General features: G+C 35.8%; 2 protein-coding genes across 2 annotated transcripts in view; both read right to left on the reverse strand.

The window, feature by feature from the left end:
• Window positions 1-3,391, reverse strand: part of CUNH11orf70 (chromosome unknown C11orf70 homolog) — a 51,868-nt gene extending 48,477 nt beyond the window's left edge. The window contains exon 1 of the mRNA XM_009287754.1: window positions 3,261-3,391. Coding sequence (XP_009286029.1) covers window positions 3,261-3,391 — 131 coding nt within the window. The remainder of the gene's footprint in view (window positions 1-3,260) is intronic.
• A 1,055-nt stretch (window positions 3,392-4,446) lies between these two features.
• Window positions 4,447-27,188, reverse strand: part of CEP126 (centrosomal protein 126) — a 41,813-nt gene continuing 19,071 nt past the window's right edge. The window contains 7 exon segments of the mRNA XM_009287766.1: window positions 4,447-4,554; window positions 6,565-6,628; window positions 9,060-9,273; window positions 9,797-9,884; window positions 10,182-10,306; window positions 12,060-12,233; window positions 14,467-16,588. Of these exon segments, the coding sequence (XP_009286041.1) occupies window positions 4,447-4,554; window positions 6,565-6,628; window positions 9,060-9,273; window positions 9,797-9,884; window positions 10,182-10,306; window positions 12,060-12,233; window positions 14,467-16,588 (2,895 nt within the window).

Genomic DNA, 27,188 nt, shown 5'->3' on the forward strand with positions numbered 1-27,188 from the left:
TGTCTAAGCCGTGAGCCTCCAGCTTCTCTAGGAGAATGCTGTGGGAGACAGTGTCAAAGGCTTTATTGAAGTCCAGGTAGACCACATCCACAGTCTTTCCCTCATCCACTAGGCGGGTCACCTGGTCATAGAAGGAGATCAGGTTGGTCAAGCAGGACCTGCCTCTCATGAACCCGTGCTGGCTGGGCCGGATCCCCTGGTTGTCCCGCTCATGCCTTGTGAGCGCCCTCAAGATGAACCGCTCCATCATCTTCCCCGGCACCGAGGTCAGGCTGACAGGCCTGTAGTTCCCCGGATCCTCCTTCCGGCCCTTCTTGTGGATGGGTGTCACATTGGCAAGCCTCCAGTCGTCCGGGACCTCCCCCGTTAACCAGGACCGCTGATAAATGATGGAGAGTGGGATTTGGGACATTCTCCCTGGCTGCTGCCTTGTATTAGCTGATGGGCTGAAGACAATGCTGTGTCTACATCGTTACACCCCCCATACAGCCACAGAGGGGTTGTGGAGCTGCCATCTCGTGCTGAAATCTTGCCTTCATTTGACCCTGGAGCCTTCAGCTTGTTTGCAGACCTCTGATTTGTAGAGTGTTCATCACAATCAGGTTTGCCTGGGCATTGCAGTAATATAAATAAAATATTATGCCACAGTAATGTAAGCAAAATGTTATAAAGAAATTAATTTGTCTTATAAATCCATGATTTATAGATGGGCCAATTTACTCAGAGTGTTGTGGCGGTTCAAGGAGCAAATTAGACTAAGAGGGAAGCTGAGTTTAAAGCAGCAAATTTATTTCCAGGAAGAGGGACATGTTTGCTTTTTGTGAAATGTGAAGGTTTAGTCTTATCAATGAAAATTTAATTTTGTGCTCTGGCTCCCCTGTATGACTTCATGTGACCAGTTGGTCTTTAGCCTTTTCCTTAAAGTATACTTCATCACATGGGAAAGGATATGTACTGAGGACACGTGGCTATTTTTTGGGACCATTTGCACGTCATTCTCTGTAAAAGCACTGAGGTGCAGTTGCACCTGAAACCACCCCTCAGGGTGTTGAATCAAGTTGAAATTCAGGCACATAGGTGCATGTTTAAAGAAGGTTTGTGTTCTGTTTGGGTTTTTGTTTTAATTTAGGCTTGTATTGGAAACCATAACTTTAACCTGGTTTTCATGTTTTCTTTTCATACTAAAATTTTATTGTAGAAAGACTATGGACTAATTTCTTTAAAATGCAGCAAAAACGGTAGCAGAGTGAAGAGTTTTGGAAAGAAATCTAAGGTACCCGAATTTTAATACATTCATGTCTAAACCAAGCTTCTTGGTTTTAACATAGTTACTTTTCTTCATACTTGAAAAATAAAATTAAGCCTTAAAATTTAAGCCTTTTTTTTTTGTTTTAATTTCTGTGTGATGACTAGAAAAGCCTGGAAACATCAATCTGAAGAATAACCATCAGCTAATGGGAACAAAAGAACTTGTTGGCTCTTCACAAGTGCTCAGAATCCAGCAGCTGCCTCTGGGTCCACTTGTAGTGCACATTCCTGATGTCTGAGAGTCACGCTGTTTAGACACCTAAACAAAAACCATACTTTAGTATTGTCAAAAGGGCCAAAGTGGTCTAGGAAACAAGGTTATTATCTTTGAGTTGAAGCCTGTAACCCTAAATCAAATAACTAATTTGAAAATATTTTCCTAGAAACTTAAATGCAGGCACCTGTTTTTGAAAAAAAAATCTCTCCGTGTAATTAAGAGAGGAAGCTGACTCATGGGCCGTGCTTTTGCCACCTAAACCGATTAACAGGAGAAGAAACCTGGTTAAGCTGGTGCTCTGGCTTGCTGACTAGCAGGGTTGTTTTTGATCCATGGCCTCTGGTATTTGGATTATTTGCTCTCCCCTCTCTTAATCTCTGTGGGGAAACTTTCCCTCGATATTTAAATATTAAATCCTCGCCGTACTGGAATGTCGCGGTGTACTGCATACAAACAGAGATGTAAGGGCTCAGTATTTTCAGTGCAAACCAATTTTGAGTTCCAACTCAGAAGGCCTTTGTTCGTTTGCTCTGAGAATACACACAGGTCTTTTGCTGGGAATTTTACATGTATTTGAGCACCAAAGACCCAATAAGTACTGACACACATCAGAATCCTTCAGGCATGTGGACTGCAGCTATAGTTTCCCTTTTCTGGCAGCAGTGTCAGGACAGACTGCAACAGTGATCATAAGACACCAAGTTTCTGCAATTTTGATGTTTAAATACAGTTTATCCTAACAGGCTCCAGACTGAAGTCAGCCCCTTCGAGGCTATCAGATTTTTCCTCCAAAGGTGTTGCAATGCCTAGCTAGAGGAGAAAGGTATCATTATTCCATTCTTCAAAACATTGTTTTGAAAAAATCAGTCTTTCCCTAAACCTGCTTTGTAAAGTTTCATCTGCTAACTATTTGCTACATAAGTAAGCTCGCCTTAGTCTTGGCTGACACCACGCACCAGCAGGTAGCTCGGATCCCCTGATAAGTTGTCCATTGTTATGATGGGCACCTTTTCCTCTTCTCTCCTGTTTACAGGCTGGTTCCCTCCTAAGCAATTATTACAGATAATGGTATGATGATCTTGCTATGATGCGGAATAACAGTGTTTTAAGAATAATTTTGCAAAATAATAATTTGATGGCTTCTTTTGGGAAGATCCATTCCATTCAGAGAAATGCCAGTGTCCTTCTGAGGGCATGTTCCCAGGGTTGCACTGGTACGGCACTGAGCCCACTCCTGAACCGCAACTCTCCTAAGCTCCCACACACTTTAACAAAGGCTAGCAATGACACTGTGTGGGGTTCAGGCACATCTCTGGCGGATATATGTTAGTGCTTAAGCCCCTGGACTAACGCCACAATTCTTACTGTATAGATACAAAGGGAAAATCAGGCATCTAATACGGAGTTAAAAATCCAGAGATTTAGTAAGTTGCTTTTATTGCTTCTTGCAGCTAATTACCAGCTTAGATTTGATCAGTTCTGTGCATTGTATATACCTTCTACAGCTTGTTGTAATGTTTATCTACTTTGTACAGAAACAGCAGAGGAAGAGCAGAAGAGAGGAAGTTTAAAAGTTATTGCTCCTTAGCAATTAACTAACTTCACAGATTTAGGTAATTAATTTAAGCTAATTAACTAATAAAAGGCTTTTAATCTAGAACTGACATAACAATGCAGACAGGTTTATCACCAAACATGTCAAATCTGTTGACATGTTAATCGTCATGCTACAGACGAATTCAAAGTCAAGGGATCAATGTATAATCTGCCAATCCAAGACTGCCAAAACCAATCTGTCCCTCCAAAATAACCGCTTGCGAAGACAACTGCAAGTGCATCTAGCTCTGCAGAAGGACTCTCAGACATGTTCTTAGACTACATACGCCCTTATGCAGAACATATTAATACTTGGCTCCATCTGGGTCTCTTAAACACAGGAATGGAGTCCTCATCTCCAGGCCTGTTGTCCCCACTTTGCTTCCTTGTAACTCTCATTACATAGAGATTGTGTAATACAGATTACAAAGGTAAAGCCAATCAGGAAAACCAGAAACCAGCTTTTGCGGATGAGCTAGCTGGGCGCTTATGGTTTTGTGTTTCTAGAATAATTGTTTTAGCCTAAAGCTGACATTGATGTAGAGAGGTTTCTCTATGTGCTTCAGTGAAAGTGCATCTACATACCATTAGTTGTACGTTTCCTTCCGATGCACCTTTCTTTCTAATTCCCTGACAATTTCAGCCTGGGGTTCTTTACATGAGGAGCTGAGGAAGAATTCCTCTTTAAGTGCAAGTGTTGATAAATGTTGTTGGGAAAATCTGGAACAGGAATCTCCAACATTTTCAACAAGAACTGCAGGAGCATACGCTAGGAGAAGTATGACGTTGGGAGCACAGTCAGTTTTAGAGTCACCAGATGTAGCAACTGAATAAGGGCAAAACACGGTCTGCAGTAATTTGCAATACAGCCACCAATATAAAGATAAAAGGTGAAACTCCATGTGTTATTTACTTATAATCAAATCACTTTTACAATACACCTTTTACAGTTGTAATAGAATCTATTAGTGAATCTTAAAAAACATGAGAAGTTAGGAAGGTAGTTTACACATAATCTAAGTAGCAAAATATTTGTTTTCCTTTCACTTGAATTATGGGGTACAGGAAATTTACACAACCAACACACACTAAAAATGTGAAGTATTTTCATTCTTTTAATTTTACAATAAAGTGCATAATAAAATAGAATTAATTATCCTAAAAATGCTTACCAGTCAATTGACATTCATTATTTGAGTTACTGCTTTCATCAGTATTTTGTTGCTAATTTATCATCTTTATTTTGTTGCTAATTTTGTAGTGTCAAATAGTGTATACATTACATATGAAGTACATAAAGCTGCAATGTCCTGGAGCAGATAATGTCAGTATCTCCGGTACAATTGCAATCGATTGCTAGCTGAGGTATTCTGGTACTGCTGTGAGGCTATTGTAGTGTTCACCAAAGGGAAGGATATACATTGCTGAATACTCTATAATAAAATGGAGAATAATGAGATATACATGCATATAAACAGAAATGTGATTATGTATAATATAACATTCAAGAAACATAATCTGATGATGATATGTTATCTGTTTTCCATTATATAAACAACTGTGAACCTTCATCTGGATTTAGAGGTTGGTATTACAGGGTACAGTGTCATTCACATGAATTACTGAGTGAATATCCATACTTTATTTGGACGCTCTGAAACTAGGAGAGCTGAAGCAGGTTGTTCTCTTGGTGAAGCAAAAATTTAAAATCCCATCACTTCTCATAGCAGAAGATTTGATGAAATCTCAGTCATCTATACTTTTTCTGCAGCTGGGAACTTGTATGGCAGTTTTTCACTCTTATCATCAAGAAGAATTCCAAGCCAGTGCCTGAGATCTGAATGTATATCTACAGCTGGGCACCTGCTTAAATGCTTAAGTATATACTTGTAGGGAAAGAAGGGTCTTAAATGTCCATCAGAGAACTTACAGTTCCAGAGACTGGACAGCCTGAGTAATGTCTAGTATTTATATCTAACTCATGAAACAAAAATCTTGTAGATGAAGAATTAGTGGGAGAAAGCTTTGTCACAGACCAGCCAGCCAAGAAGTCTGACTACTGAAAGCCAGGAAAATGGATTGGTGGGGAGAACAGCTTTTTTTTTTTCTTTAAGTAGGACAGCCTATGAAGAAAGCCCCAGAGAACATACAAGCTCAAAAATGCTTTAGTAAAACACAGTTAGATCCAATAAAGGTAGCTATGCTACACCAATTGCTGAAAAATACAAAATTTACAAGTTGTTTAGCCATAAACAGTTAAATTTGTAAGACAGGAGGCAGAAGAGAGGAAGCTGAGGTTCCAAGTCACACCTACTACTAGGATTCACAAGAAGAGAAGTAATGATGTGCTCTGTGTTCTTTTCACAGTCCCACTTCAAATCCAGGCAATCATTTTGAATTTAGGAGCCTGGATACTTTCTGGGGTTTTTCAGTCTCAAACTCAGTAAGTGGCAAAAGCCTTCTGAATAAAGCGTATTTTCTCTAACATTTTTGGTAACAGTTTATCCAGTAAAGCATATGAAGTATGTGAAAGTATGTGAAGTATACACTCATCTGTCTATATTTTTTCCTCAGTACATATATAGTAAAGGAGGACACTGATAATACAGAATTATAAATATTAACTCCTGCATTATAAACTGAACATTTGAAACATAAATTTTGTACTTAGGACACTCATCTGCCTATTCACTTCTTTATATTCCAGGTATCATGATTATTTTTTTTCAAACTGACAAGATCTGGAATATATGAAACAAAATACAAACACTTCTTGAAGAAAGGTAATACCTGTCACTTATAGAGCATGGCATACCTGCAGGTCAAAGTAAGAATTCATTGTATTACTGATTATTTTACGCACTACTATGCATCATTCCCCCTTTCCTCTCTACATTATTAAGAAATACATCATGATTATTTTGTTTCAAACTGACAAGATCTGGAATATATGAAACAAAATACAAACACTTCTTGAAGAAAGGTAATACCTGTCACTTATAGAGCATGTCATACCTGCAGGTCAAAGTAAGAATTCATTGTATTACTGATTATTTTACGCACTACTATGCATCATTCCCCCTTTCCTCTCTACATTATTAAGAAATACAAATTAGTTATGAGCTATATATAGCTCAAATGGACCCTGCTAAATTACTATTCCTTAAAAGTTCTTGGAACTTCCTGGACTTTGCAAGTATCTTCAGATTCCAATAGGAAAATGAAGCCAGAGGATGAGGCAGCCTGGTATAAACTTTTAAAGCTGTTTACAGTACTATAAAGTTCATATGTGTATTTTTTTTAACATAAATAGAAATCTGAAAATCTGGCAAGCCAGTTGAACAGATTTATGTCAATATTTTCAATTATATTTTTACTATAAAATAAGCCATAATGTCAGTTTGTAGGAATTAAGGCTGAACATATTTAAATTAAATACTTACTAAAGGGGTGATTATCTGCAAAACATTTGAAGCAGATGGGTTTCTGGTAATGGCTTCTTGAACACTTAAAAATAGCATAAAAGTATATAATAAAAATTATGTAAACCAACTACTACAATAGAAATGTGATTCACAGTCAAATATTCAACACAAAACTTCCCAAAGGTTGTGGAAATGTAGTTTAGTAGCACTGTTCTTTTTTCCCCTACCAACAGCTGCTGAAGGATATGCCGTATCTGTATTTTTAAAATTTGCAGCTAGATATTATTATCTGAACAAAAAATTTAGTGTCAATAAAGAAATCTAAAGCTAGAGGAAAGAATGCCAGCTACTCTAAGCTGGCAACAAAAATTCCAGACTTAGATTGGCTAGTGACTAACTGTTATTCATTAAAAAGACCACTATGATGGTACACAGTTTTAGTCACTTAATTTGGTAACGTGTGAAAACAAAGCCAAAAAAAGGGGTTCAAAAAGGTCACGGTTTAAAAAAGCAATGTACTTACACGACATGTAAGTACTTACAACACTTTACTTACTTACTTACACGTACGTACTTACATGTACTTACATGTCCTATAAGCCTACCTGTAAAATTTCACAGCTTCTTATTACCAATTTTAACCCCCAAATAATTAGGCAAGCTAATTAAATTTCTAAGATACATATATGTGTATGTATTACATTAATTCTCGCAGTTACTTCATTTGGAATCAGTTAACTCCTATGATTCTTTCATTGTTTAATTTCCTTATGTACTTTTCTTATAGTTTTCATAGTTTTCCTTTTCACACTTTACAAACTTCAGCTTTCTTGCTCCCAGTTGCTTTGCTGCATTTACCTTTGCCTCTATTTCTTTGTTATTTCTCTGTTATTTATACAGCAATTTATTTTCTGTTTTCTTGTATTTCTCTTTTCATATGTACTTTCTTAACCCAAGCACATCATACTAAAAGTCCTGTCTGACAAAAGACGGAATTCTTCACTTCTGTTTGCCTGGAAGCAATAACCATGAGGTACGATATAATGAAATTCTGAACCACTCTTTGATGGGAGCAGGAGTTGTAAGCTACAGCCGCAGAAAGTTTCTAAGTGGTTGCAAAAATCTTTTATTCTGCTGTTGCAGTTTACAGGAAACTGAAGCCTTTTTCCTCAAAGTCAAGCAATCCACCACCTGATGTAGACACGTATGGATAGCGTGCAGGAGCTTAACAAGTCCTGGTTTAGTTTAATTCCAGTCAACAGAGAGGTAAACGTGGGTAACCTGACCATGAAATGGTGCAGTCCACAAGCAAAAGAAGTAGAATAGTAAAATAAAATCAATGGACTTCAAGAAAGCAGACTTATAAAATCAAATAATTGGCATGTAAAATTTTATATCAAAAATGTCCAAGGAAAACATAAAATTCAGAAGAGTTGGCAGTTCCATAAACAGCAAAAATGGCAAGCAGAAGTTATTCCAATGATTTGGAAAGCCAAGCAGTCCAGTGAAGAGACCATGTGGACTAAGGCACAAGGTCCCCATTGATTTCAAATACAGGATGGAGCACACAAAATGCAGAAACTATGTCAAACTAATGAGAATTTTTATGAAAGACCTGTATGATCACGTAGGTCAAAGCAAATACTAACCTTTACATACAGTAGCCAGAGACCCCAAAAGTAAGTTTGTTCTACGAATGTTAGTTATAATAGGATGACGAATGAAAGTGTTGGCTAACTAATCATTGGAGAGAAAAAATTACCAAGAACAAGTACAGACTTTTTCCCCACATTCTTCAATAAAATGTCAGCTGCGATGGGACAGCTCATATAAAAGCACCTGTACAAAGCAGGTAAGAAATCAGCCTGGCATAGAGAGAGAATAGGTTACAGAATGCTCAGGTAAGTTTGAGATTTTTAAAATAGTTGTGCAAGTGATATTCACATAAACATTCAGATTTGGCTGCAGCAATCTCAGAACTGTATTTGTGATCTTTAAGAATTCATGGAGAAGAGGAACACCCTAAAAGACTAGAAGAAAGGAAATGAAAAGCCATTCATTATAAAGGGTTATATTTGCAAAAATATAGGGTGTATAATATAAAGGGTAATTATTTGCAAAAATAATTACAAAAAAAAAGATGGATAAACATTGGAACCGGTTCCTCAGTGAGGCTGATACATCTGTATCTGTACACTTTAAACAGTTTCGACAAACGTCTGTTAGAAACAACAGCTACAGGTGGGCTGAGACAGGTTCTGAAGGTGTCCTGCAGTCGTATTTTGAATTTTTTTGACCAAGGCAGTCACCATTATTTTAAATTCATTTCATTGACTCTAAGAAAGGTTTCACGATTTTGATCTCCTGTTTGCTACATTTAGTAAAGAATAATAAGAAGAAAATAAGAAACATATTTCTATCACAGGATTAATGTTTTTAATGCAAATTAATCCATGACAACAAAATATGAAGTTATGTAATCACTTGATGTAGGATCCTATTTATTATCAAACTTACTTTGTAGCCTTTGATTGAGACGACCAAGAGACTGGAAAATCTTCTGTTCTTCTACTGAAAGTGCACTCATGCCGAGACACGGAGCCCTGTTAAGCAGCCAGGGCTGTCTGGCTTGTTGCACACTTTCCATAGCTGCCAGGATTTCATCTTCTGCAGCTGGTGTACTTGCTAGTTTTTCTGCCATAAGAAACTGAACAGTACTTTCTGAAACTGAAGAGATTACAGGGGTAGCTTCAAATGAGAAGAGCGCATGACATTTAAATATACCGCTTGCTTTCATGACTATAGGTCTGCGAAACGCACAAAATTCACATTAAAAAGGTGGCAAAGTCAAGAAGCACAATACGTCAGAAAATGACATAATTAAGATCACTAATGCATCTTACAATTGGCACCAGAGCAAGTTCTACAGACTTTGGAAATATATAGCAAGCAATACCTGTCCATATCTTACAGTTATGTATGATACATACAGCTATCATACAGTTAAATACAAACAGGAATGGAATGAAACTTGACTATAAGTTGTAATGCATTTATAAAACCATCAATATCATGACATGTGATGCTATATCTTACATTTTTGTGAAAAAAAAATTAGGTCTACACAACGAACTACCCTTTCTTTCTTAAAATCACTGATGCCAAAAGACACAAGTGATGTTACACAGTGGATATATTAGGTCACTACTTTATGTATAACAAAGAATTGGATTGAGATGTGTTACTATACCTTCATCAGACTTATAGGTGTTATTCATATTTTGTACTGGATCAAATGCAGATTGAACAGGACTCAGCTGGGCAGTACCTAACGAATTCTATCAAAAATATTATAAGAATATTTTAAGTGTAATTTAAGGTAACTATACTACTTTCTGAACATTTTTATTTATTATTTCATATTACTAAATGTTTTCAAGTGCAAAAATATTAGTGTATACTAATACAGTGATGTATTCTAGTTGGTTTTATTCTTTTCATTAGCAGTGACTGCAAGCTGACTACGCACATTGATTCAAAATTGTGTGACACTGAACAAATCTTTGATGTTCCTGAAACTCTTTCCATTTTGAGGATAAATAAGCTTTTTATTTTTTATAGTATTTAATATTTACCTGTGCATAATGAGTAGGCTTCCATCTTTTAGAAGCTACACTTTGTCTTCTGTGTTCTGAAAAAGCTCTGTGTTTATTTTTGTGGTTGTCAAAAATCTGCTTTTCTTTTGTAACAGGAACAACACCTTAAATGACATGCATACAAAAATAAACCAAAAATGTGTAAAACCATGATAAAGACAGTAGTAGTAAAACTAGTAATGGTGAGTAAATGTCTCTGTCCAAATTTAGATGTTTACCTTGTGTACATGTTTACATCTGATCTCGCTAAATGTATTTTCTTACAGTGAAAAGAGAGAAACAGGCACTTGTAAGGCACATTTAATTTCATGTTAGCATAGGACTATAGGATACAGATGTGGATTGTACGTGGACATTTATAAGCAGGTTAAGCGAAGCCCCACTTTGAATCCCAGATAATAACGATGGTCTGTACAAAGATACAAGGTGGCCTTACCAAGTAAGAGGGAGAATGAACAGACAGTGAACTATGATATAACAAATACCGAATAATGTGCCAAAAAGTAGTGTTTTAGAAAATAAGTTGCATTTAGAGAATAATCCTAAAGTTTAATTGTCCAACGCAGTAAATGCCTGTTGCCAAGATGCTTCATCTTATATCTTAGTGGATTCAACATTTGTTAAGATTACGTAACACCATGCAGAAAACATGTAATAGTTCACACAGTTTATTTGATTCACAGAATCACAGAATGGTAGAGGTAGCTGGTTGCCCAGGACCATGTCCAGATGGCTTTCGAGTATCTCCAAAGATGGGGACTCCACCACCTCACTGGGCAACCTGTGCCAGCGCTCAGTCACTCTCACAGTAAAAAAAAGTGCTTCCTGATGTTCAGAGGGAACCTCCTGTGTTTCAGTTTGTGCCCATTGCCTCTGGTCCTGTCACTGGGCACTGCTGAAACGAGCCTGGCTCCGTCCTCTTTGCACCTTCCTTCCAGGTATTTATAGATGTTGATAAGGTCCCCCATGGCCTTCTCTTCTCCAGGCTGAACAGTCCCAGCTCTCCCAGCCCTTCCTCCTAGGAGAGATGCTCCAGTCCCTTCATCATCTTTGTGGTCCTTTGTTGGGCTGTGTCCAGTCTGTCCATGTCTCTCTTGTACTGAGGAGCCCAGAACTGGACACAGGACTCCAGGTGTGGCCTCACAGGTGTGATTCGAATGCAAAGTCATGGTTTAAAACCTTAGTTCTACAGCTTGGGATTTTGTAGCTAATCTTACTAAATTATATATCTGTATACTAATTTTAATGACAGTACTGCTGTATAGTATTTTCCCTTGGCTAGAGAGGCCTAACGTAGACACTGTACTTCAAATTTATCTCAGTTTTGTCTGGTGTAATAATACATTTTCAAAATTAAAGCATCAAGTTTCAAAATTATTATTAAGTTCTTAATTACACTTTCGTGCCTACAAACTGGAGATGCAAATCAGCATTTTCATGTGCAAGTCAGGAATCTACATATCCAAGGAGATACTATATTCTCATTTGTAAATGCAGTTACTTGATTTGTAAATGCAGTTACTTGATTTATACTTGGGAAGATAAATTACCTATTTATTTACATAATAAATATATTAAAATTAAGTTCTTAATTACACTTTCGTGCCTACAAACTGGAGATGCAAATCAGCATTTTCATGTGCAAGTCAGGAATCTACATATCCAAGGAGATACTATATTCTCATTTGTAAATGCAGTTACTTGATTTGTAAATGCAGTTACTTGATTTATACTTGGGAAGATAAATTACCTATTTATTTACATAATAAATATTTACATGTGCAGTTTAATGTACAGTTCATGATTAGACCAAGAGGTCTTTTAGTGATTTTAACAGAGTTTTATTTCTTTAGTTGTTATTACAGTGATATTTAACAAAGCAGAATTCCAATTCATTGATCCTAGAGGCAGATTTGAAACTAGTCATCTGGATGCTGCCATCAATAGTAACATGGGACACATTAGCTTTAAAAGGTTGCCGTTTAGTTTTATGTGAATTATTGTAATGTGACACATAGTGCTGAATAGCACCTGAAAAGAAAAGGAAATGTGATCATGTTCCCCCATTGAATACGGGGGAAAATTTAAAAATAAGCAAAGAAGAAATGCCTTGTTATATTAATAATCACATAATGTTTTCTGAAAAATAAAATCCAAAGTTGCTTTATTGATACAGATCAACAACTCAATTAGTTTGCAAGACATGCTAGATCTATGCCTAGGAAAAGACTCCTTTGAGAAATGTAAGACAAAAATACAATAAGCAATAGTATCTTTAAGGGCATGAGATACTGAGAAGTCTACCCCTGTTTAACTATAAGCATGTGAATTAGTCCCGTATTTGTCACAGGCTAAATGTTAAACACATTTTTACAGCATTTTACTGACTGAACACCAAAGGACTTAAAATAATGATAATATCCAGCTACAGTATAATATGTGTCAGCCAGAAGATGTACCACTTGAAGCCTGGAAGCCCAATTAAAGGAAGACCCTCATGGACAACAATTTTCTTTATTCATCTTGTTCTCACTTATTCTTTCTGTACATTTGGCCAACCATTGCAACAGATCACATTTTCTACACTGTCCTCACAGACCTCACTGAACTCTGTAATAGTGCCACAGCAGATATTTTACTCAAGAACAATGCAGTATTCAGTCTCTCATAACAAGCACTTCAGGACAAAGACTATGGTGATCTATGTGCATTTGCAGGCAATAGAACAAATAATAGTAAGTCATTAAGTGTTATCTAGAGTATTTAAAATGAAGACTTTCAAAACACAAATTCTAAGCAGATACTGAGAGAGGGCCACCCACCCAAATTTTAAAAAGAGGTTACTCAGCTCTTCCTCTAAAGGAGCTGGAGCTATGTGACACTGGGGATGTAGCATTTAAAGTTGCAGTGAAGACAGTATTAGCAGTGCACACAACTTTGACCCAGTAAATTTCCCGATTCATTGATCTGATGTGCAAATAAGGACATCAAGAGGCAAGTATCTCTGCTGGAGGCGAGGCATGGTAATGCAAGACTTCATTCATTTCCAATGTAAAATCAAATAGGTTAACTGAAGTCACACATATCTTAAGCTCATCTGTTCGACTTTGAACTGGAATGGACAAGCAGATAACATTTCTCATTTCCCACCCCTGCTTTAGGCCAAGAATATTCACCTACCTCTGCTTTTACACAACAAAGCTGTTCTGAATCACTCCATAGTTAAAACTATGTATTACTGTAGATAAAACTAGAAAATTAGTTTTTTTTAAGTTATGGGAATTACTTATTTTGCTAGAAAGTATCTTTGAGCGGCATGGCCAATCCTCGGGGTGATCCCAGTACGTTAAGTGGTTTGGAGTGCTGCTTGTACCTGAAGCAGGGTCTACAGGTTCAGGAGCTCTGCCTCCAGCTGCAACCCTCAATAGGAAGCAAACCAGCACACAACATAGAAATTACAAGCACAAGGATGCCATCAGTGCCCAAGGCACAGAATATAGCTAGGCTGCAGAGGAAAAACAAGACAAATCAAAAAACATGAAACATATTTTGAAATGTAAATAACAGGAGATTAAAGTTTATTCTCCCAAAATTTCTTATGCATCTTTCCTCTATTTTACCAATCAACCTCTGCATCATATTGTTCCCATGGTTAATTTTTAATAAAATGCAGGATTGGTCCTAAAATTTCTTAAAATTCTTTATAAATCAGGCATATTCTGCAGCACAGCAAAATTTGTCTGGTAGAAGCTCTTTATTTTTAAATTTAATTTAATTTTTCTGAACATTAACTGTATTACTGGGACTAAAACTTAATAATTTTAGGCATTTACAGTGTCAGCATTTAAAAACATGGTAGATCTACATTTCTTTCACTCTCAGGTGGCAGTGACGGACAACAAGCTGTGACTCCCAGTTACCTTGTAAAACTTGCTCATATAAACTTACTCACTTCCTCCTATATCATTATTTAGACCACCTGTCACATCTGCTCATTAGTCAGGAATATCATCTCAGGGAAAATACTTCCTTTTCATTTACTATTGCAGAGAGCTATTAAAAATGGGGATCGACGTTTGAGAGGCCTCTGGGCACTGCTAGAATAGAAATGACAGTGACAAATGGTGAAAACTTGTTAAAACTGGCTATATTGTATGAATGGATGAAAGGCTGGGTGTTTAACTGAAACCAAATTTGTGATGTAATTGAAAAAGACTTTTTTCTGAACATGCCCCCACCCCAAACCCAGAAACATGACTCTTACCAGTAGCAGGGTCTTTTGGAGCTCGGGCAGTATGCACTCCTTGCCAGGAGGTACTTGTTTTTCCAGCTGCTGGAATATGATGGAGATGTAATCCATTTTCTGCGTTAGCAGGTCTTCTTTCAGTGCAGGTTACTGAACAATCTTGACAGGCGCTTGTCTGAACACTATTTACAGAACAAGTATTTTTTGCCCAAGGTTCATATTTGGCTGTGCTGCAGCCAGGTGTAGATATCGCAGTGGCCAAGTTCGAACAACAAGTAATATTCTCACTGTTTTCTGTACTGTTTCTATTTAAAACCTGATCTGCTAACAAAACATGCCTTTCATTTAAATCATTCCCGCTGGTAGTGGTAGCTTGAAGACTTGAAGGCAGCAGTGGCTGACACCCAGGGCTGGCTGTGTTTTTGCCACTTCTGTTTCCCGGCAGAGGTGCGGATGGTGGGTGAGGCGCTAACAATTTCCCTGGAGCTTTTAGAGTTTTGCTGGCTTCAGTGGCTGACTGCGGTGGGATTGTAGTGCCTATTCTCTTCTTGGGCATAAAACTTGGCTGGGCTCTTACAGATCTTGGTCTTCTAGTTATTTTTGCCTTATTTTTGAGTTGATTAACTTCATTAATTTTAGAATTATTACTACATACTGGGGGGTTACTTTCTTTGTCTTTTGATACCATCCAAGCTTTTTTAGCAGAAAAGGATCCAGTAGACATAAACATATTCAGAGATGGGCATTCTTTATTTGATTCTTCAGTATTAACATTTGGTTTTGATATATGAGAGTTTTCCTGATGATTTTTCATGAACTTGGGGTTTGAAGGTTGAGCAACAATACTTAAATTAGTCTTAGGAGCATTATTTGTAGTTTGAACATATTGCAGCTGTTCAGAAGATATTTCACTGGCGGTTTTTTCATAGCATTTTTCATTATTTTCTATTATTATCTGGTTAATTTGATCACACCATCTTAGCTTTCTATTGTATTTTTCATTTTCTGCAATTTTCTTTTTTATTTTTGCCAGTTCTAAACTGTCTCTTATAGAAGACACAGGTCGAGTTCCAAAACTGATCCCGTGATTCATAACCACAGCTTTGAAACGACTGGGTTCATATTTAGATTCCTTTAAGATACTTGTGAATAATTGTGCTCTTTTTCTTTCAAGAATATTGTTTTTCAGGGTTTTGTGTTGTGCAGGAGTGCCAGAATTTAACTCCGTATCAGACACCAGTGACATAGTTTCTACCATATTTCCCTTTTCTTCCTCTTTGTTACTCTGTTGCTTAACATCGCACAGAACTGAGGCGTTTGGTATGTCCTGGAATAAAGATGATCCTGGATTAATGTCATCAATACATTTAATATTTTCTTTTGTTTCAATCATTTTTCCTGAGGTATTTTTTAAAAACTCCATACTGATGTTTTTGTCCTTTGGTAATGTATCAGCTGTGCTGGGAATGCCAGTGGAACATCCCTGATTAGGAAATAAGATTACAGATGTTGCAATAGGTTGACTGGAGGTTTGCACAGATACTGTTCTTTTTTGTAGGGTCATTTTAAAACTCTGATCTTGCATCAGATCCTGAACTCTTTCTCCTGGAATAGAGTCAGGGCTGGCCCAGGCTTTGCTAGGATTGAAAACAGGATGACCAGTGGCTAATGTGCTAGCCGTTCCAGAAGATGGCTTGCTTCCTTCTTCTTTTATATTTTGCAGAAAACTAAATGCATTATTTAGAGATTGCTTACCAGAGGCAGAGAACTCTGCAGGTTTTTTTTCAGATCTGTGAGAAACAGATGATTCTTCTTTTGAATTGTTTACATGTTCAGCAGGAGTCACAGAACATTATTCAGCTAAAAGATCACGAATAGGTAAGTTATTGTTGTTTTGGGAATCTACATTTCTCAGACAATTATTTAGATGCATATTTTTAGAAGTACTTTGAGCTGCATAAAGCAAACCATTATTCCTGGTCTGTGATTTTTCTGGATTGTACAGGGCACAGTCACACTGTGTAGTCAAAGATGATTCACTTGGTGTTGTGTAATTTCTATTTTGTTCTCCAGCCTCAAGACTGTCAAGGCTTGACAAGCTTTCTGAATCATCTGTTTTCTTGACCTCTTGATGAAAATTCTGAAATACAGGCATAAAACTAGACTGTTACATTTATCAGAAATGTTTTTTTGCTGATGGTAATTTTTCATTAATGAGAGCTTAGGCTAAAATGCAATCAATATTGAGCCTGGTGTTTTTACAGCTTGGGGTTGTAGCACCATGAATGTTTCCATCAAGTCAAAATTCACCTGTGTTCAATTGCAAAAGAAAATGATGTGGTTTGGGCATGAAATTCAGAGAAAAGAGCTGCATAGTTCAACAAATTTAATCCTATAGTTTTATATCAATTCTACATATCAAAAGAGGAACAAGATTTGTCTAAACAACACTACTGTTTCTGGATTGCCCTATGGCACAGGATGGGTTTTGTACTCTAACATGTAAGGGAGTTTACAAAATTAAAGAGAATCCATAAAAATGCAGATTTGATAGTGGATCTGCCCCAAACTGGAATTTTTCCATAATTTAAACTAATATGTTTATTTTCATACAAAGTGCCTTGAGTGATGAGGATTTAAACTTTGTCATGGCAAACACAGAAAACCTCTCTCAGCTATGATAATCAGTGATTAACAACCCCCCCTGTGAAAGCCCCTCTTCTCATCTTTCAGAAAGAAGAAAATATCATCTGATCTATGAGGACAGATCAGATCTAAGGGCATAGGAAGGCCTCATCCACTCCCCCAACTTCTTTGTCAAACACTGATGTAGTGATGAATAAGAGCAACAGGCACCATATGAATTGCCAGTGAGACAACTTTATGTATGCACTATGTAGGCATTTTCTTTACTAATACTTCTCCATTCAAACACTGAGATGCCTGACATGGTTTTAAATACATAGTTTTTTTTAAGTTCAAGGTTTGAAAATACACATAAACATCAAGGAAAACATGCACATCAACTATTTTCACATTCCCATACACTCCCTCTCTCTCTGCCACTTCCACACAACTGAGCAGCTAAGTGATTTTATATCATATGTTGGAAAAAATCATGGTGAAAAACTAAAAGAAGCTGCATTAGATATGTAATCTTATGCAATTAAGATTTTTTTTTTTATTAGTGACTTTAAATGGAACATGTTTCAAGTAGCAAAATCTGTTAACCTAGGTAAGTGATTATATATCCCCTGGCAAATGCAATAGAATTAATATTTTGAAAACTTACTAAAGAACGCATAAAATTAATTACTGAATAAGAACATATTTTTATAGTAAAACTTTGTTTATTCTAATAAAATTGTTATACCATAATATTGCATAGTTTATAGCTGTATAAATATTTTAAATTGCAGCAAAAAAAGCTTAGTGAGTCCTGAAAGTTTTTTTATGATTGAATTAAATCTTATCTCGCACTAAATGTTCAGAGGTTGGTGCAGTCTTCCATTATAGTTATGATCTGAGATAAAGAAACTAAATAGAAGAACAAAGAGTGGGGAAAGATCCCTTTAGGGAACATTTTCAAACTAAAGCTATACAAACTGGTGTCTTTCTAATAGAAAAGAATAAATAATGCTTTGTTAGTTATTTATTAACCTTTATGTTTGGCTAAATTATATTGTTAACCTCTGCTTGAACTTCACCAAACAAGGAAAAGGCATATGCTCAGAGTTTTCTGTACTAGGCCAAATTTAAGAAATAACTTTGAGATTTTCAGATGGGAAAAAAACAGTATAAAGAAATTATAGGTGTCAGGCTTACTTCTTGTCTAATCTGGAAACTGCACCTGTATAGCTAAACATGTGTTTCTAAAATGACTAAGTTAAATAGAGGAAAAATTTTGTAAGGATTGATTTTGAAAAACCTGTTCCGATAGCAGGTTAGCTTAAACTGGTAAATCTGGAGGGTGCAAGAAAAGTTGCAACTTAAAAAAATTAAGGTAAAAAAAATTGTATCCAGTTGTGCTCCAGAGGTTGAAAGTAGACTTGATCCTGCATTATACATAATTTTACTCTCCTTGTAAAACAAAACCTCATGGGAACACAAAATCTCAGTTGAGGCAACCTCCAGAAATAAGTTGGGAACTAAAGGATAAAGAAGGATTCCCCATTTAAACACATACAAACTTTTACTTAGTTCATGCAAGTTTAGTTAATTTACATTTGTTTTGTTGCATCATACAATTTCATCATTTCACACATTAAAGATGCTTATCCTCACTAAAATATTTAAATATTTTATTTCCCTTTCTAGCCTACTCTGTAGTAAAAGTGAATGTCTCATTTTCTTGTAAAAATGCATAACTAGAACTACTTATGCAGACCTCAAAAAGCATTCAACAATTATTTGTTCTTTTTTAGTGGTCAATAGCTACAGGGAAATAAACCTGGAAATCCCAATGATTTAATTTGATGTAATCTGTGAGAATATTACAGGATGATAAGGAAATAAAAATGTTCATAGAGTGTACTATCTTTTTATTTTCTGGATTTGCATATTGTTTCTGTTATAAAAGTACAATTTATTGTATTGCCTGTTGCCTGCATTATCTTATGTCCTAGTGCATGAAATCTAAACCCAGCCTGTCCACATACTTGGTACTCTGGAAAAGGAAATACTTATGAGGAGTTAAAGAGGTCACTTATACGTCTTCAGACTTAGAACAGCTGTGTCAAACACTTTCATTTCAGTAAAGCACTAAAACAAAGAGAAAACATGATCCTAAGAAATCTTTCACGAAGCAAATGAAAGAACAACATTGAAACAAGTAAAATTTTAAGAGAACCTCACAAGTGAATTTTCTGCCAAAGGACTCTGTCAGAACGCTATCACACTAAAGAGCTGGTATATGTATATTTGACATTTTCTGCAAACTAAGTGCTGACTGTACACAATTCCAAGAGGTGAATGGGAACACTCTTCTGAAGATAAATGCTAGAAAAATGCTACCTACTCTGAAAACCCAGGCCCCTCACCTCTCACACTACTTGCTTTTTTTGATCATTTCGACTGGTTTATTTACAGGACTTCTTTGTGTGTTATATGTGTGTATATATAATGAGATACTTCACATTCATTGTGAAGTAAAAGACACCAATGTTCACACAGATACAAAGCTACTTCTCAAAGCCAGTGAGGTACCTAAACACCTTTACTGGTTTTGAGTTTACCAACTATGGAATGGGCAAGTCCTTTAGAAAATTAATAATCTCTTTCCTATGCAAGTTTGGAAAACATAAAGTACATGGCACTACACAATACTGATTTCACAGGAGATCTGGGCAGACCCAAGAAAGCAAATGTCACTGAGGCAGGATTTTGATGCTTATGTTACACAAGAGATCCAGAATACTCTGCCAAACCCACCAAAGAAGCTACGGAGGTGTAGGATGACGAGAATAAAGCTTTCTACCAACACCCCTGTCTTTCCTAGGCTAACTCCTAGGTGCCTGATTTCCCCCCAAGCTATCTAGGATACAGAAACTAGCTATCTATGAACCTGACTATTTAAAAGTACCCAATTTGCTTGTTTTGAAAATTATTACAGGATGCTAGAAACACAGGTTCAAACTCCTTGGGATAAAAAGAACTCAAGTTTCCAATTTCTTAGGCACTCAAGTACTTCAGTAAGCTGTAATGAAGGATTTTTAAAAATAAGTGATCTGAACACTGAGTGTCAGGGTTTCACTCTGACTTCCTTTTTTAATGAAGTCCTGAGCTAAATGTACATAACTGTGTAGGAAACAGGTTTTCAGCTAAACATTTCTCTCTGTTGCTTTCTATGAATTAATTTAGCATCTCAGTACTCAGAGTGCTGGTTCTCGGGATCCTTACTCCAGGTGCCTAACTCTCTCACAAACTAACCTAGTCATTCAGCTCCAGAAGTAGAATTCATAATGCTAGTTTTTAAATACTATTAAAATCATTAAATTATTAAATGTTGGGGCACTGAGCACCACAATGTATTAGTCCCTTTTTTGTTTCTAACCCATTAATAAATTTGCTTTGAACAGGCACCATCCACCCTGCACATTTAAGAGACGGGGTCATGCAAAAATAACATGGGACTGCATAATTGAAAACCATCATGAGGCAAACAGACATGGAGAAAAATTAGGCATGCATATGCAATATTAATTCTAGAAGTTCTTAACTCAATTGCTTAACTAATAATAATTTTAATGTTATATATAAAATGCAATGACATAATTTAATGAGCAAATTAAGTTATTTACAATCTATGTTATATTCAATGTCATTTTGGTTATCCCAAAAAAGGATAAAGGAGATCAGCTAAAACTTATCCATTTTCACTTTTTTGGAATTTGCAGGTTGTAGGAGATATGATGTTTTTAAAAATATTTTATATTTTTAGATAGTAATGATGTAATGATGTAATAATAGTAGATGCAGCTATTTCTAGACAATACTTTAGAGACAGAAATGAAGGGGAAATAATTCTCAGAGATTTTTTTCCATTTTAAAGCAAAGAAATAATCCTCCCTCTCACTGATGGTTAAGGTCTGAATGATGAGACGCAAAGTCCTGAAATTATTCTTTTCAGAAAAGCTTTCCAACAAAGTCTGATTTATGGGGAAAGAAGGAAAGAATAACTGATGGAGGAAACTATTTCTTCGTCTTCTAGAAAACTCAGAATCTGTCTTTCTGGTTTATTCTTCTTCAGATTTTGATGTAAAATACACAAATAAGGCAAAGCATTAGGGTTGACAGATTTGAATGAACTGGAGCTGTAGCATCAGAAAAAAATTATTAATACTATTTGACCAGTACACACCTCCTAAAAGACCCACAACTATACAGTGTGTGAATATAATTTTTAAAATAATCCATAGTTCAGCTGAGGAACTATCCTACCAGGTCTCTCTGACTTGCTAAAAAATTAGTATACATTTTTGCAGTCTAAAGAGCATTACATTTTCTTTTAGCAATGTAAACACATTGCAAGGATGGAACAGTTTTTAACATGTTTCCACTCTATCTTGTGCACTGCACAGCAGCAACCAAGGCAGAAGGTGGATTTATATCAGGAAATCCTAAAGGTCAGATACAGAAATACTTTAAGAATCATAGAATATCCTGAGTTAGAAGGGACCAACGAAGATCATTGAGTCCAAATCCTGACTCCACACAGGGCAACCTAAAAGTTAAACCGTATATCCAAGAGTGTTGTCGAATAATATATATTTATACCTCTCTAGAAATAAGTTTCTCTAATGAGACAGTTTCATGTAATTGCCAACAGTCACTGCATGCTTCATTAATATAATCACTTGTCTTGAAAAAAATATTTTGTGACTGTTACATGTTACCTGTTTTACAAATTCCATTTTTTCGAGCCGATATTTTTCAAGACATACATTCCTCTTAAGAACTTTACAGACATGATTTATAAGAACATGTACAAGATTTCAGCATCTACCTTCCCCTAAACAGCCTACTGAATTTAAAGGCTGGTTTGTTTTTTTTTTTCTTGCCACTGTTTGAAACAGTGTAATTCTTTAAGTTGTTTGTCACAAGATCTTTCACTCTCCTGGGTCCCAGTTATTCGCTGCTTATTCCTGTCCTCAGAATTCTGGGCATCTGGTTTAATGCTTTATTTCCCAGTTGGTGAGCCATACTTCCTTATGGAGATATGCCAGTATCGGGCATAAATTGCACAGCAAAGCTCAAGCTACTAAATCCCATAGAAGTGCCACTGGGGATTTATAAAAATTAATGCAGTACAAAATTGAAAAAAGTGACTAAGTTTCTGTGCACCCAGGCCACCATGAGCCTGCTAGGACAGAAGCAGAACACCGGAAGAAAGAAGCAGTTAAATTCTGTTTTGCTTTCCACTTCACAAAAAGAGGTTTATCTCTTTAAAAAGCAAAACACAGCTCTGCCATCTTCAAGGGGGTAGAATTATTCTGGACAGTGACACTTTAATCTTGATGAGAAAGCAATAGACTTCCCAACAACCCCTTGAGACATTAGTATATATACTATCTCTGACATTGCCAATTTATTATAATATAATATAGCATCCTGACAGACCAGTACGCACAAACTTTTGTATCTTCCACTCCTTTCCTGCAAGCAAACATTTTATTATTACCATAACTGCAGTAAACTAAAGATCAGATACTGCTATTTTTTCCCCTGTTCCTCTCGACATTGCCATTTATTATAATATAATATAGCATCCTGACAGACCAGTACGCACAAACTTTTGTATCTTCCACTCCTTTCCTGCAAGCAAACATTTTATTATTACCATAACTGCAGTAAACTAAAGATCAGATACTGCTATTTTTTCCCCTGTTCCTCTCCTTTAACTACATTTATAAACAATTTATTCTGTTCTAGTAAAACAAATAACTTAAAAATAGCTATGAAGTATGACAGAAATAATTTAGTGCATAGCTATCTATAAATATTTCATAGATACTTATATATGTATATGGATATATGTGTATGAATGTAAAACCAAAAATGGAGTCATGTTAATATGTATGGCCATTCTTATGAAAAAATGTATGCTTGTAAAGGAGGAGCAGATATATATTAGATGACAGTTCTCAATTTCCCTGTTTCTGTGGTTTGTGAGCTATGCTGTATGTATAACAATCCTAACTTATCCACAAGCAAAGTCTTATTGACGTATTAATCTACCTGTGAAACAAACTATTTTGTACTGAAAATGCTGTTTCAGCTTCAATCCTACATTATCACCTGTTCAAGTAGGGGTTTGAATTGAGGCAAGACACTCTTCAAATGACCGAACATCCAGATTGCCAGATATGAAGATTGTAATGCTATTTTATACAGCACAGGCTTGGAATAAACCACTATTTTACATAAAAAAACCCTACTCTTGAGGAATACACAATCAAAACAAGTTCAAGTATTTGGGTAAAATAATTTAGTCTGGCGATACATTTCAATTTGCCTTTATAGCAAATGTGAATTTTGGATTGGTGAAATAACATGGAGGATAGTGGTATGTTGCAATATTGGTTGAAAGCCAGTAAAAACTGACCCCCCCTGATCTTGCCAAAAGGAAAATGAGAAGGGAAATCACTCAAGTTTGTCATATAATTTAAGCGATCAACATAAAAGCTGTTAATGTTCACCGTTATACATAAAAAATGGCCAACGTTTCTAGATTTAAGGTGACCGTAGAAACCTATTTCAAGTCTTTGAATGGTCTCTTCAAAATCAGATCTGACTTCAGTTCCAATGCCATTTCATCCTAACCCTCCCCTTAAGAGTCTGTTTTCCCACTAACTAGCCCTGAGCATTCTACACGTTCTTGACACTCAGGAGAGACTGTACACGGGCACTCCTTTTTTCCATACTGGTCTTGTCTATGCCTCTGAAGAGTTAGACTGATACAATACACCTTGCAGAAAGAACCCTTGTTTAACTCATTCCAGTCATACTACAAATGCACTTGAAAATGAATTCAGTTTTTCCATCAGTTACCTGAAACATCTTCATTTCATAGACACAGTCCAACCTCAAAAGCATAGTAACACAATCAGCTAACAGTCATACAGGTCAACTCACTCATGAAAGTAAGGCTATGTCCATGTCTATGTATTTGCAGCATCTCCTGCTTTCATTCAGTGAAACATCACTTAGAAAATATTATTCATTATTTCTCAGTGACTTAATTCTATATGTAACATATATAAACTTACACACAGTATAATAGGATACAAAATTGTATTGTATTTGAGATAATATAATAACTCTCTGACCTCATGGTTTGGGTTGCAATTTCTGAGAAATGCTACCTGTGTTCCAGTCCCTGTTTCAATAAATATTGAAGCATTTTTTTGCCAAGGGGAACAGTATCCATAGAAAGACTGATACTGAGTACTTCAATGGCTGCACAATATGCTTGGAAAAAAAGGAGAACCAAGGTAAAATTCCTGCTTCAAATAAATCGGAAAGGGATTTAAATTTGGATTTCACAGATACCACTTGAATAACCTAATTAAGGTCATATAAATGAGGGAAGAGGAAACTACAGTCTCCATGTTGTAATCTATACCTGTTTTGTCTGTGAATTAGCTCTTGCTTCCAAGTATTTTGTTTAAAAAGTGAAACAATAAAATGTTACATCAATCAAACAGTTTAATTTAAGCATAATGTATTTTTCTGGAATAGCATAAAAATATCGCACTGACAAAAACAATTTTGTATGGCCACCAAATTAAAGAAGTGGTGAAAAGAAAAAAAGATATATGAGTAATACTATTCTGTGTCACAGTTGAACCATTTTAATGGAAGTTTTCTAAATTATTCAGTTCAAGGCAGGTGCCAGAATGGAAAATTTCATCATAAACAGTTAACATTTGGAAAAATGATAAACACTTGAGAGTAATGTCTTTTGGTGAAAAGCTGCATGCAGCTTTAGCTAAAGACCATGCTACCAGCTCCACCTTAAAGATTTTATTTATGCATGCAACAAAACCAGGAAAGGACTGTGCAACAAAACCTTTGATTGCGAATGAAGTTAACAATATGAATTTCTTCAAAATGGAACATACTTATGGACACATAACAAATAATAATTTGATGTACTGGCTTAGATGTAACTGTTGCACAAAATAAAATCTACTGCTCTCAATACTTTATGCAAAATAATTTTGGAGAATGGTAGAAGGGTCACTAAAAACCTTGGCTTACTGCTGAAACTATACAAATTTTTAGGGATGGAAAGCAGGGAACACACCGTATCTACCGGTAAGGGCCTACATAGAACTTTATTACCCCATAGCAAAGAAAAGAATTTTAGGAATCTTTATAATCCTGCTGGGCCTGTAAAAACAGAAACAAAGAGAGGTCAAGGGATCTCAATGGATGGTTAGACTGCAAAGCATGTGCACAGTGAAATACTTTGACATTAGTTTCAGAAAGGCAAGCACTGTTGAAATGACTTTGGACAACAGACAGTAACAAGAATACTGAAGCCTATTCATGTCAGTAACAGTATTTTAAATAATTATAAATTATAAATTTTATTAGTATTATAAATACTACTTCACATCACAGGAAATCACAATACACATGCACAGCAGCACAATCCAAGTATTAATCTTCCAAAACTCAGGCTTTAGAACAATGACAATAGCTTTCTTGATTATTTTTCTAATCAGAGTCCAAAGCATGTAATTTCAAGAAAGAAAGTCCAAATGTTTGAAGTATAAATATTTATAATTTGAAACTATTTATCAGAGGGAAGAAGCTGAGCAACCCCTAGTGGTAGCAGAAAAATACATTCTGGAAAAAAAAGCAAAATTTTTTACAGGACCAAAGCATTTTCAAAAATACATTAATTTGTAAACACAAATTCCTGTATTATATGCAGTGTCCAAAGCTGATGAGAACATTTAGAAAAAACTATAAAAAAAAAATCATGCATGACTCAGCAGTTTTTCCCTAGAATTCAATTAGAATGTGATAATTGTGTTTGATAAAATACACTAGAACATAGATGTCTTACAATATATTAAGAAGAATCTTTTTATACATTTTTCTCAAAAAGATTGCATTATTTTCCTAATTCTAAGATGTCCTAATGCAGCTACTGCAAAATTCAGCATCATCATTTAAGGAGGGATTTGCAAACATTATACCAATGAAAAGCACAACATGGTATTAAAAAAAAAAAGCTTAGACCTTTTTGTATTTTTTTTGAAAGTGGTTATCTAGAAATTGGTTTTATCAGCTGTCTTCTATAAATTGCCATTTGCTCTTCCTTCTTTTATGCTTGGAAATAAGACTGAACACTAATCAACAACCTTGCCAGTACAAACTGTACTTTCTATCTCCTCAACCTTTTTGAAATTTACTCCAGTTGAGTGAGATTTTTCTGTGTTAGTCATCAGCTGCTCAAGATTCTCATGAATACCCATCAGAACAAAGGAGGTACTAAGACAGAGATGAATGTGCCTGAAAACATCGATATCAAAGAACTCAAAATATATCTGAACTGTATACAGTCTTTCAAAAGTTATCCATACAGATGTATTAAAAGGAAAAGCCCTTGCTCTGCTGCCACCAATGATCCCATGCCTCTAGCCATCACCAATATAAAGGGATGGTGCTTCATAGTGTCAAGGTCATTTTAGACACCACGAGTCCAGATACCAGTAGATATCATAAAATAAAAAAATGAATCCAGAATTATGTCCTCTTGTTTCCAAAAGATGTAATATTGAAGACAATGTTTCTAAAATCAAAGACAAGAGTGACAGACCTAAAATCACACTTAAAAATAGTTATAAGAAATCACTTTGGAGCTCAGTTCTTCTTGATTTTCACTGTGTTTCTAAGATGACTTTTGAAACTGATTTTGGGTCCAAAAATTAGTTTAGACAGAAAGTTAATGGGCTTGTTACTGGAACACCTGCATCTATTCCAAAGATAACAAAAAAGGATCTCAAGAGACTTGAAGTCAATCCCCAAGAAATCACCACACATTTGGGAAAAAAAACAAGAAACAAAAAAATCCCAACATTTGACCTATCATAATTATACTGCTATAGCATTTTGTGCTGAGCTGTAGCAATCAGCAAAGCAGAAACTTAACTGCAAATTGCAAGCCGCTAATTTAAGTTTGGAGCGAGCTAGTTTGTGATAGACTAATGGCTAGCAACTTCAGA

This window comes from Aptenodytes forsteri, unplaced genomic scaffold (assembly GCF_000699145.1).
Source record: "Aptenodytes forsteri isolate BGI_AS27 unplaced genomic scaffold, ASM69914v1 Scaffold413, whole genome shotgun sequence".
NCBI lineage: Eukaryota > Metazoa > Chordata > Aves > Sphenisciformes > Spheniscidae > Aptenodytes > Aptenodytes forsteri.